Here is an 11,155-nt window from a genome sequence, read left to right on the forward strand (position 1 = left end):
TTATGTAATGTAGAGCAGGTGAATTCATTTGGTTGTAATGTGTAGCAATTTTTTGGAGATTGTTTGGGGAGGAGATTGTTGGTGAAAAGCACTATAAAAATGTATTATTATTATTATTATTATTATTATTATTATTACAATTAGTTTCCCCCTAAAATGATCACATTTTTTTAATGTGAAATCTGAATTCTATGAATCTACATGTTAGTAACTAAAGCTGATGAGTAAAGGCAAAGTATAATATATCCATCTTAAATGTGGTGAAAAAACCATAAAAACCAGAATATTCGTGTAAAGCACACTGATTAAATATATTAATTGAATTATTCAACATATAAGCAGAAAAAAGAAACCTGTACATTTGACTCAGTGGCTCTCTTTCAGAGCCTCAAGAGCACATCAGCTGATATTGTGCTTCCGTTCAATATGAACATAAAAGTAATTTTAACTTGACACATTAGCAAATACAACCTGCATCTTTGAGGCCGTCTGCATTTTTACACATTAAACATAATTCCAGGAATCAGCGCTGTCGAAACTAAATAACGTTGCCACATCTAATGAATATACGATGCATTAATTCATCCGCTTCATAGAAGTTGAGTTTAGTGACTACATTAACAGGACATGAATGATCCAGATGGATGGAGATGAGGAGCTCAGTGTATCTGAGGAAGTCCTCCACCAGTTTAGGTCTGTATCAGCCTCACTAAGGGCTGGTCAGAGGCACGCCTGAGCCAGCCCTTAGTATGGTTTTCCAATGTGCACCTGCCAACTACTGCGGTCAATCCCTAAATTAATATCAAATAAGGGTTTTCATCTGTATCAGCCTCACTAAGGGCTGGTCAAAGGCACGCCTGAGCCAGCCCTAAGTATGGTTTTCCAATGTGCACCTGCCAACTACTGCGGTCAATCCCTAAATTAATATCAAATAAGGGTTTTCATCTGTATCAGCCTCACTAAGGGCTGGTCAAAGGCACGCCTGAGCCAGCCCTTAGTATGGTTTTCCAATGTACAGTTAAACCCTAAATGAATGTCAAATAAGCGTTTTCACCCGTTTTCTTCGTGCTGTGTGCAACACATATATTCATAATGTTGTCCTTAAAGCGCATCGTGTCACGAAGAACCTAAATTGACTTCACGATTCCCACATCCAGCCTGAGCTGCTCGACATGCCTTGACAATATTTCCTCCAAGGCAGGTTTTTTTTATCCTCACATCATGGACCTGGGGGGTGTATTCTGGTTAATCCATAGGCTATGTTTAGCCCTTTTTCATCAGAATGCATCACCAACTTTGAGGCGCGCTGAGATTAAATTAGATTATTCATGAAAGCGGCTGCTGATGTGTTTTCCAGTCTCCTCACATGTTCACTGCGGAGGGAAAGTAGGCCAGTCCGCGGGCTGATCGACCCCCTCTCTCTCTCTCTCTTGTCCTTACATCACACCGGCTCCCTGACGTGAAGCGGCTCTGGCTTCGCGTTTTCCCTCTCTAACATTGTTTTGACCTTGCGGGCTTTCCGTAGAGAGAGACGCTGGAATGAAACATGGCGGCCTCCGTGTGAGCTAACGTGAGAAGTAACCCGTGGGGAGAAGCAGCAGCGAGGAGCTGAATCACAACATCACCGGACCTTTTTACATTTAAAACCTCTCCGCGGGCGGCAGCGTGCGCGCGGAGCGACGCGTCACAGGTAAACGTTGTGCACGAGGCGTAGCGACGAGCTAGCAGACGAGCTAACAGGCTAACGAGCTGCATTCCTGTGTTTAAGAGCTGAAGTTTCATTTAAGCAACAATTATACTCTCACGTCGCTGTGTTGGCATGGCAACTGGTTGCCCCTATACTGGAAGACACGACGATAGCAAGCTACAGGTCGGATTCATCTAATTTAATCTATTTGATCGATTAGTCGACGACGTGAATCAGAAGCTAAAAAGGTAAAAACTCCTGTTATGAAAAACTCTTATACGTTTTTGTGAATCGAAACATCTCAGCTCCACCTTAAACCCATGAAAACACACAAAAAATAATATATTCACTGCGTTTTATCCACATCTAGACCACATTTGACCTTTAAAAATACAACTAGACCTCCCTAACCCAGACTGGAAAATGTCACGTCACTGTTATCCTAAAATGTAAAACATTATGGTCGTTCTATAATCATGTTCTGTATTTAAAATCTAAAAATAAATCCAAAGTATTTTGCAGCATCCAGATGTGTCGTTTGCCTTCCAGTTGGCGAACCTTCATGCTGGTGAGGACGACTCGGCCCCTCCTCCTCCTCACCTCCTATCACCTGCATCCTTCCTGCACCCGTGGGACCAGACGCACATTTGGGTGCAGGTTCACCTCCGCCAGCCGAGGACTGAGATCCATGGAGCCCCTCAAAACCGGCCCCGAGGTTCCCCCCGCAACCACACCTCCTCCCCCCGCTCCCGCTGAGTCCATGAGTGTGGCGGCGCCCGTGGACACGGGGGAGGAGACGGTGGGGCTGTTGCCGGGGGAGACGGTGGTCAGGGAGGGCAAGGCGGCAATCTTGTTTCCCAGCGCCAACGAGGTGTTTTACAACCCGGTCCAGGAGTTCAACAGAGATCTGACGTAAGCAAAAAACACACAAGCAAGAATGAAAATGTGATGGGGCTTCAACAGAACTGGTCTCCAGTCCAGATCCCAAACCAGTGGTGCAGCTCCACTCACCCAGAACTCCTTTCTAACATCCACTGATAACAAACACCACAAAGGTCACAAAGGTCACAACAGAAAAATATAAACCTGCATGATGCTCCAAAAGAAATCACAAGGGTAACAAACCAGACACTAAGGTTACCATGACAACGTCCTCTTCTTCTAGACTAGTCTGTGAATAAATTGGAAAAAGTAAATGTAAACATATCATCTTCCAGGTGTGCTGTGATCACAGAGTTTGCCAGAGAAGTGTTGAGTCAGCGCGGCGTGAAGGTGGTGGTGCCCGGAGAGAAAGACCGGGTGGTGGTCTCTCTGTCGGAGGAGACCAACGACGCCGCCGACGCACCGACGGAGGAGAAAAACGGAGCAGAGACGCCGCCGGACACGGAGATGGAGACCGCCACGGTCGGGGAGAAATGCGAGGTATGGCGGTTTATTCTAACGTAGCGGTTTAGTAACACGCAGATGATGTACAACACAGACGGGGTGGAATATTAAGAGGAAAAATCCATACAAATATCAAAGGTATATAAGGATAACATTATATGGGAAAATAAATAAAAGAAGAAAATCTAAGAAAAAAAATTGAGATGTTAAAAAAGGTGTGAACTTCTTTTTCATTTTTAACAAATATTTCAGCAACTTAAGTTTGTATTTATAAAGTATTTTACATGAACCCAGTGGAAGAGGGGGTATAAATATATATGTGTGTAAATAAACACAAGATAAACAAAATCTAAAATACCACATGAACATTCTCCTTTAAATAAACAGAATTCAATCCTTCTGGGTGGAGTTTGCATGTTAGCCCTGTGATAGACTGGTTACCTGTCTGTCTCTACATGTCTCCCTGTGATAGACTGGTTACCTGTCTGTCTCTACATGTCTCCCTGTGATAGACTGGTTACCTGTCTGTCTCTACATGTCTCCCTGTGTTAGACTGGTTACCTGTCTGTCTCTACATGTCTCCCTGTGATAGACTGGTTACCTGTCTGTCTCTACATGTCTCCCTGTGATAGACTGGTTACCTGTCTGTCTCTACATGTCTCCCTGTGATAGACTGGTTACCTGTCTGTCTCTACATGTCTCCCTGTGATAGACTGGCTACCTGTCTGTTTCTACATGTCTCCCTGTGATAGACTGGTTACCTGTCTGTCTCTACATGTCTCCCTGTGATAGACTGGTTACCCGTCTGTCTCTACATGTCTCCCTGTGATAGACTGGTTACCTGTCTGTCTCTACATGTCTCCCTGTGATAGACTGGTTACCTGTCTGTCTCTACATATCTCCCTGTGATAGACTGGTTACCTGTCTGTCTCTACATGTCTCCCTGTGATAGACTGGTTACCTGTCTGTCTCTACATGTCAGTCCTGTGATAGACTGGTTACCTGTCTGTCTCTACATGTCGGCCCTGTGATAGACTGGTTACCTGTCTGTCTCTACATGTCAGCCCTGTGATAGACTGGTTACCTGTCTGTCTCTACATGTCTCCCTGTGATAGACTGGTTACCTGTCTGTCTCTACATGTCTCCCTGTGATAGACTGGTTACCTGTCTGTCTCTACATGTCAGCCTGTGATAGACTGGTTACCTGTCTGTCTCTACATGTCTCCCTGTGATAGACTGGTTACCTGTCTGTCTCTACATGTCTCCCTGTGATAGACTGGTTACCTGTCTGTCTCTACATATCTCCCTGTGATAGACTGGTTACCTGTCTGTCTCTACATGTCTCCCTGTGATAGACTGGTTACCTGTCTGTCTCTACATGTCAGTCCTGTGATAGACTGGTTACCTGTCTGTCTCTACATGTCGGCCCTGTGATAGACTGGTTACCTGTCTGTCTCTACATGTCAGCCCTGTGATAGACTGGTTACCTGTCTGTCTCTACATGTCTCCCTGTGATAGACTGGTTACCTGTCTGTCTCTACATGTCTCCCTGTGATAGACTGGTTACCTGTCTGTCTCTACATGTCAGCCTGTGATAGACTGGTTACCTGTCTGTCTCTACATGTCAGCCTGTGATAGACTGGTTACCTGTCTGTCTCTACATGTCGGCCCTGTGATAGACTGGTTACCTGTCTGTCTCTACATGTCTCCCTGTGATAGACTGGTTACCTGTCTGTCTCTACATGTCTCCCTGTGATAGACTGGTTACCTGTCTGTCTCTACATGTCAGCCTGTGATAGACTGGTTACCTGTCTGTCTCTACATGTCTCCCTGTGATAGACTGGTTACCTGTCTGTCTCTACATGTCTCCCTGTGATAGACTGGTTACCTGTCTGTCTCTACATGTCTCCCTGTGATAGACTGGTTACCTGTCTGTCTCTACATGTCTCCCTGTGATAGACTGGTTACCTGTCTGTCTCTACATGTCTCCCTGTGATAGACTGGTTACCTGTCTGTCTCTACATGTCAGTCCTGTGATAGACTGGTTACCTGTCTGTCTCTACGTGTCTCCCTGTGATAGACTGGTTACCCGTCTGTCTCTATATGTCTCCCTGTGATAGACTGGTTACCTGTCTGTCTCTACATGTCAGTCCTGTGATAGACTGGTTACCTGTCTGTCTCTACATGTCTCCCTGTGATAGACTGGTTACCTGTCTGTCTCTACATGTCTCCCTGTGATAGACTGGTTACCTGTCTGTCTCTACATGTCTCCCTGTGATAGACTGGTTACCTGTCTGTCTCTACATGTCAGTCCTGTGATAGACTGGTTACCTGTCTGTCTCTACATGTCAGCCCTGTGATAGACTGGTTACCTGTCTGTCTCTACATGTCTCCCTGTGATAGACTGGTTACCTGTCTGTCTCTACATGTCAGCCTGTGATAGACTGGTTACCTGTCTGTCTCTACATGTCAGCCTGTGATAGACTGGTTACCTGTCTGTCTCTACATGTCTCCCTGTGATAGACTGGTTACCTGTCTGTCTCTACATGTCAGCCTGTGATAGACTGGTTACCTGTCTGTCTCTACATGTCTCCCTGTGATAGACTGGTTACCTGTCTGTCTCTACATGTCAGTCCTGACGATGGATGTTATCAAAGCTGTTTTTATAGCTAATAAAAGACAGTAAAAGTATAAAATCGTATTTCTCTGACAAACCTGAAATGTTCTGAGGCGGGCGACTCTGCAGCACGGTTGGTTGCTCACCAACACGGTCCGGGTCGGTGGTTCGATTCCCACAGGGTCTTTCTCTCCCAGATAAAAACACACTGCTGCCGCTCTGGATAAGAGCTTCCATTAAATGACTTATGTTAATTTCACACTCGGCGGCGCCCAAGTGGCAGACGGAGGTAATTAGATCAGCTTTAAACTTTGAAGGATTTCATTATGTTGAAATAATGTCATTACATGTCAGTGAAGACCGGAGTTTGATTCTGTTGTTTACAGTGATGAGGTTTAACATGCAGGATGCTGGAAAACTTAAAACTTGAATTTTAGTGTGGTGTTTTCAAGGTTTGAAAAGTGCTTGCATTTAGACTAAAGGTCTTGAAATGTGTGTTGTATGTGATGACATCTATGATAGAACAGAGAAAAGAAGATCTCCATATTTGAGGGACTGAAAACAGCATTTTCTGACATTTCTTTATGAAAAATGACTTTTGATGATGAACAGATGATGAAAATAGTTGGTGATTATATTTCTGTGGATCTGTTAGTGGAATTAGTTTTCCTTTCATTTGTGGTCCTTCTGTAAAAAGCTGTCTCCAAACATCATGTTGGTTGTTTAGAGGACAATAACATCTCATTTAATGTGATGAACAAGTGACATCATAAGTAGACTGAATACTGACCATTGGATTGGTACAAATATGGAGTTTACCACAGCTGGAAGGGGCTGGAAAAGCATGGAAATGCACCTTGAAGTGCTTGAAAAGTACTTAATTTTTACTTTGGAGAAGGTGGAGGAACCCTGCCGACTCTACAGTTCTCCTTTAGCGTCTTTCAGCTTGTTGTTTTGGTTTTTACAACACCTTAATGGTCTAAAAACAGATTTTTTTACCTGTCCGTTTCAGCGTGGTCTCCGGGTGCTCGAGGGCCTAGCGGCGTCCGGCTTGCGCTCGGTGCGCTTCGCCCTGGAAGTCCCCGGCCTGCAGTGCGTCACCGCCAACGACTTCTCCGCCAAGGCGGCGGCGCTGATCGCCAGGAACGCCCAATACAACGGCGTCGGCCACCTGCTGCAGGCCAGCTGCAGGGACGCCAGGTAAGTTAGTTAGTTAGTTAGTTTCATTTATTGTCCACGGTGTGGAAATTTGTTTTTGGTCTCATAAAAACAACAAGCAGGACAACAACAACAACACTTACACACAGACATCTTCAGGGCAAAAAGCAGGACAGCAGTGGCAGTTAAATTACAACGCATCAATGGGGCATGGTGTTCAGTGCCCCAATTGCATTAGGAATAAAGGATTTTAAAAAAAAATTACGATTTGCCCTCGGCACTTTGTAACGTCTACCAGAGGGAAGAAGTTCAAACTCCCTATTAAGTGGATGAGAGGGATCGTTTGCTATTTTGACAGCTTTTTTCCTAAGCACTCCTAAGCATGACTCGGCACATTCTGCCTCGTCTTCACGCCTCTCTTCTTCTTCACTTCATCTTCCTCACTCGTTTCTGCTCTGTCTCCTCCCAACTAATCCCAGGGTTCCTCCACCTTTTCCAAAGTAAAATTCAAGCACTTTTCAAGCATTTCATTTCAGTCCCTCAAATATGGAGATCTTCTTTTCTCTGTTATATCATCTAGCATGCTGATGTACGAGAAGCGGAGTAAAAAGGAGCGCTATGATGTCATAGACCTAGATCCCTATGGAAGCCCCGCCTCCTTCGTGGACGCGGCGGTGCAGGCCGTCGGGGAGGGAGGCCTGCTGTGTGTGACGTGCACCGACATGGCGGTGATGGCGGGAAACAGCGGCGAGACCTGCTACAGCAAATACGGCTCGGTGTCCATCAAAGCCAAGTACTGCCACGAGATGGTGAGACACAGACAGGCACACAGACAGGCACATGGAGAAAAACGCAGACGCATCATAGTGTGTGTGTGTGTGTGTGTAGGCTCTCCGGATCATCCTCCACAGTCTGGACCAGCGGGCGGCGGTGCACCAGCGCTACATCCAGCCTCTGCTCTCCGTCAGCGTCGACTTCTACATCCGAGTCTTCATACGCGTCTTCACGGGACAGGCCAAAGTCAAGAACTCAGCCAGGTATCACTCTCTGCTGGCCACCAGGGGGCGACTCCTCTGTGGTTGTATAGAAGTCTATGAGAAAATGGTCCTACTTCTCTCTGCTGGCCACCAGGGGGCGACTCCTCTCTGGTTGTATAGAAGTCTATGAGAAAATGGTCCTACTTCTCTCTGCTGGCCACCAGGGGGCGACTCCTCTCTGGTTGTATAGAAGTCTATGAGAAAATGGTCCTACTTCTCTCTGCTGGCCACCAGGGGGCGACTCCTCTCTGGTTGTATAGAAGTCTATGAGAAAATGGTCCTACTTCTCTCTGCTGGCCACCAGGGGGCGACTCCTCTCTGGTTGTATAGAAGTCTATGAGAAAATGGTCCTACTTCTCTCTGCTGGCCACCAGGGGGCGACTCCTCTCTGGTTGTATAGAAGTCTATGAGAAAATGGTCCTACTTCTCTCTGCTGGCCACCAGGGGGCGACTCCTCTCTGGTTGTATAGAAGTCTATGAGAAAATGGTCCTACTTCTCTCTTGATGTATTATCTCAGTAAACATTGTAAACATGAGTTTATGGTCTCAATCTCTAGTTTCAAGTCTTCTTCAATCCAGCATGATGTTCATTTAGTACATTATGGTCCATTTAGAGTCCACCAGACCAGAAAGCAGGGGATGCTTTAGGGGGCGGGGCTTACCTGCTGATTGACAGGTGTGATATATCAGGATACCTTCATGCTCCTGTAGAAACGTGGTCTCTGGTCTTGTGTTCAGTAAACAGGCTCTGGTGTACAACTGTGTCGGCTGTGGGTCGTTCCACCTGCAGAGGATGGGGAGGAGAACGAGCAACGGGAAACAGTAAGGACATGTCTGTCTGTCTCTCTCTCTCTCTCTCTCTCTCTCTCTCTCTCTCTCTCTCTCTCTCTCTCTCTCTCTCTCTCTCTCTCTCTCTCTCTCTCTCTCTCTCTCTCTCTCTTTCAACATGAATCTCGTTGTGATTTCAGTGTTAAGTATTCTGCTGCCACGGGACCCCCGGTAGGACCCGAGTGTGAACACTGTGGTCAGAGACATCAGGTGAGACTCCAGCACGCACTCGCACACACACACACACACACACGCACTCGCACACACACGCACACACACACACACACTGAGAGACTCAGTCTTCTTCTTGTTGCCTTATAAAACTGATAGTTTAAAGTTGGGATGTCGGTTTTGGTAAAAAAAAAAAATTCTCGCTCCTCCAAATTGCTCATCTTGCGGTCACATGACTTCATTCCTCTGCCCTCCTTCCTGTCTGCAGCTGGGCGGTCCCATCTGGGCGGAGCCGATCCACGACGTGGCCTTTGTCCAGAAGGTTCTGTCTGCCGTGTCGGGGAACCCGACCCGGTTCGGGACGTCCAAACGCATCGAGGGGATGCTCAGCATGGTGACCGAGGTATTCATCGTATGTGTGTGTCTGTGATGTCATACGTGTGTGGTTGTTGCATCACTGACCTGCTGGAGTTGGTCCTGGTTCCAGGAGCTGGAGGACGTCCCCCTCTACTGCACCGTGGACGGTCTGAGCAGCACCCTCCACTGCAACACGCCGCCGCTGCTGCAGTTCAGGTGAAAACGCCAGGAAACCGGCTCGCCGTCACGCACACGTTCATCACACAGAATAATAAACACATGTCACATGACAGCAGGATGGATGATTCCCAAACGGTTGAATTATGCAAATGAGAGCGTTTGAGAAGAAGTTGGTCAAGTTGACGAGCTTGAAGTGATCTTAAGATCCTCACATTATAAGCTAATCTGCTGTTTTAATGTTCCTACCCTGAACCAAATTGTCTGTCTCTCTGTCTGTCTGCAGGTCTGCCCTCCTCCATGCGGGTCACAGGGTCTCCCTCTCTCACGCCTGTAAGAATGCCATCAAGACGGACGCTCCTCCCGCAGTCCTCTGGGACATCATGCGATGCTGGGTAACCCTACTCTTCTAACTCAGACCCCCCAGAACCCCTTACGGTCTGGTCTTTACTGCAGCCATGTTCACATGTTCTGATTGGTCGTCTGTCTCAGGAGAAGGCCAATCCTGTGAAGCGGGAGAAGTTGACAGAGACTAGCCCCGCCTTCAAGATCCTCTCCACTGAGCCCAGGTCAGTTCATCACATTGTGGACTACAGTTTCGACACCGCCATCTTGGATTGTGACAAGCGTGTGTGTGTGTGTGTGCAGCTCAGAAGCCTGTTTCACCGTGAGGGAGGACGCCAACCCGCAGTCCCGTAAGCGCCACCTGACCCGGTTCCAGGAGAATCCACAGGCCTTCTGGGGTCCCAAAGCCCGAGCCAAAGCCGGGTAACTAACACAACCTTACACACACACTAACACATCCTACACACTAAAACAGCCACACACATGAAAGTCATTAAAAATCATGAACCAATAAATCACATTTTAAATGTCACGCTGAGTTTAGTCGTTACCTTTTGGACCTCACTCGTCCGTCCACCTCTCTGACCTTTGACCTCTGACCCTCTCTCCTCCAGAGGCGGCATTGCCACCGACCTGCAGGACAAGAGGAGGAAGTGCCAGAACAAGAGGAAGAACCAGATCACAGACGCCAAGAACTTCCCCTGCAAGAGGTTCAGACTGGTCAGTTCAGATCACAGCTTTACAGTTACAGATCCACCCGTCGCTCCTCCACACTCCAATATGGGCACAACTCGAGGCTTCAAAACCATAGTAAAACTATGATCAAATCATTGTTTTAGGAGTTGACCAAACTTTTAGGTGTAAAATCTTCTGATAATTAAACTTTTATAGGACAAAAAAATAGTCTATTGTTAAAAAAAGTCCCATGGTGGGATCAACAGGAAGGGGCGGGGCTTAGCCTCTCTAAAGTAACGTTATGTTACTTAAATACTAATTCAACACAGTGGTTTAGTCGTCACTCACAGTTTTGGTTTCGTGCCAGAGAAGCTGTCTCACCTCACCTGTCTCACCTCACCGTGGTGTCTGTCTCCTTCCAGGGAACCTGCACACACGGAGAGCGATGCAGCTACTCTCACAACCTGGAGCCGACGAACCAACAGCCAACGGAGTGACTTCTGTCTTTTTGTTTTTTTGTTAATAATATTTTAGTTTACGGACAAAATCCTTAAATCTGTTGATAAGCAGAAACCTGTCCGTCAGTTTGGTTTTTTGTTTTAAGGTTCTTTTGTTATTTGAATCCAATAAAATCCTCAGGCTGAATTGAAATGATTCCAGGAGTTTATTTATTCACCACTGTGTTGATCAAAATTTCAATCATCACCGCCGTGCAAT

At 46.5% G+C, this 11,155-nt stretch overlaps 1 protein-coding gene across 2 annotated transcripts; it reads left to right on the forward strand.

Annotated features, from left to right (window-relative positions):
- Positions 1–1,052: 1,052 nt before the first annotated feature.
- On the forward strand, positions 1,053–11,089 carry trmt1 (tRNA methyltransferase 1). 2 transcript variants are annotated; one of them, XM_084002613.1, is made up of 15 exons: positions 1,053–1,690; positions 2,237–2,599; positions 2,905–3,109; positions 6,703–6,890; positions 7,429–7,657; positions 7,737–7,885; positions 8,624–8,707; positions 8,854–8,923; positions 9,153–9,287; positions 9,372–9,457; positions 9,705–9,813; positions 9,911–9,987; positions 10,067–10,186; positions 10,378–10,483; positions 10,861–11,089. In XM_084002613.1, the coding sequence occupies exons 2-15, from the start codon at positions 2,250–2,252 to the stop codon at positions 10,933–10,935; spliced, it is 1,983 nt and encodes a 660-aa protein (XP_083858739.1). In that variant the 5' UTR covers positions 1,053–1,690; positions 2,237–2,249; the 3' UTR covers positions 10,936–11,089. The 2 variants fall into 2 exon arrangements, with proteins under 2 accessions (XP_083858739.1, XP_083858740.1); XM_084002614.1 differs by lacking the exon at positions 1,053–1,690 and adding an exon at positions 1,701–1,935.
- The last annotated feature ends 66 nt before the right edge of the window (positions 11,090–11,155 follow it).

This window comes from Eutrigla gurnardus (genome assembly GCF_963514095.1).
Source record: "Eutrigla gurnardus genome assembly, chromosome: 3".
Lineage (NCBI taxonomy): Eukaryota > Metazoa > Chordata > Actinopteri > Perciformes > Triglidae > Eutrigla > Eutrigla gurnardus.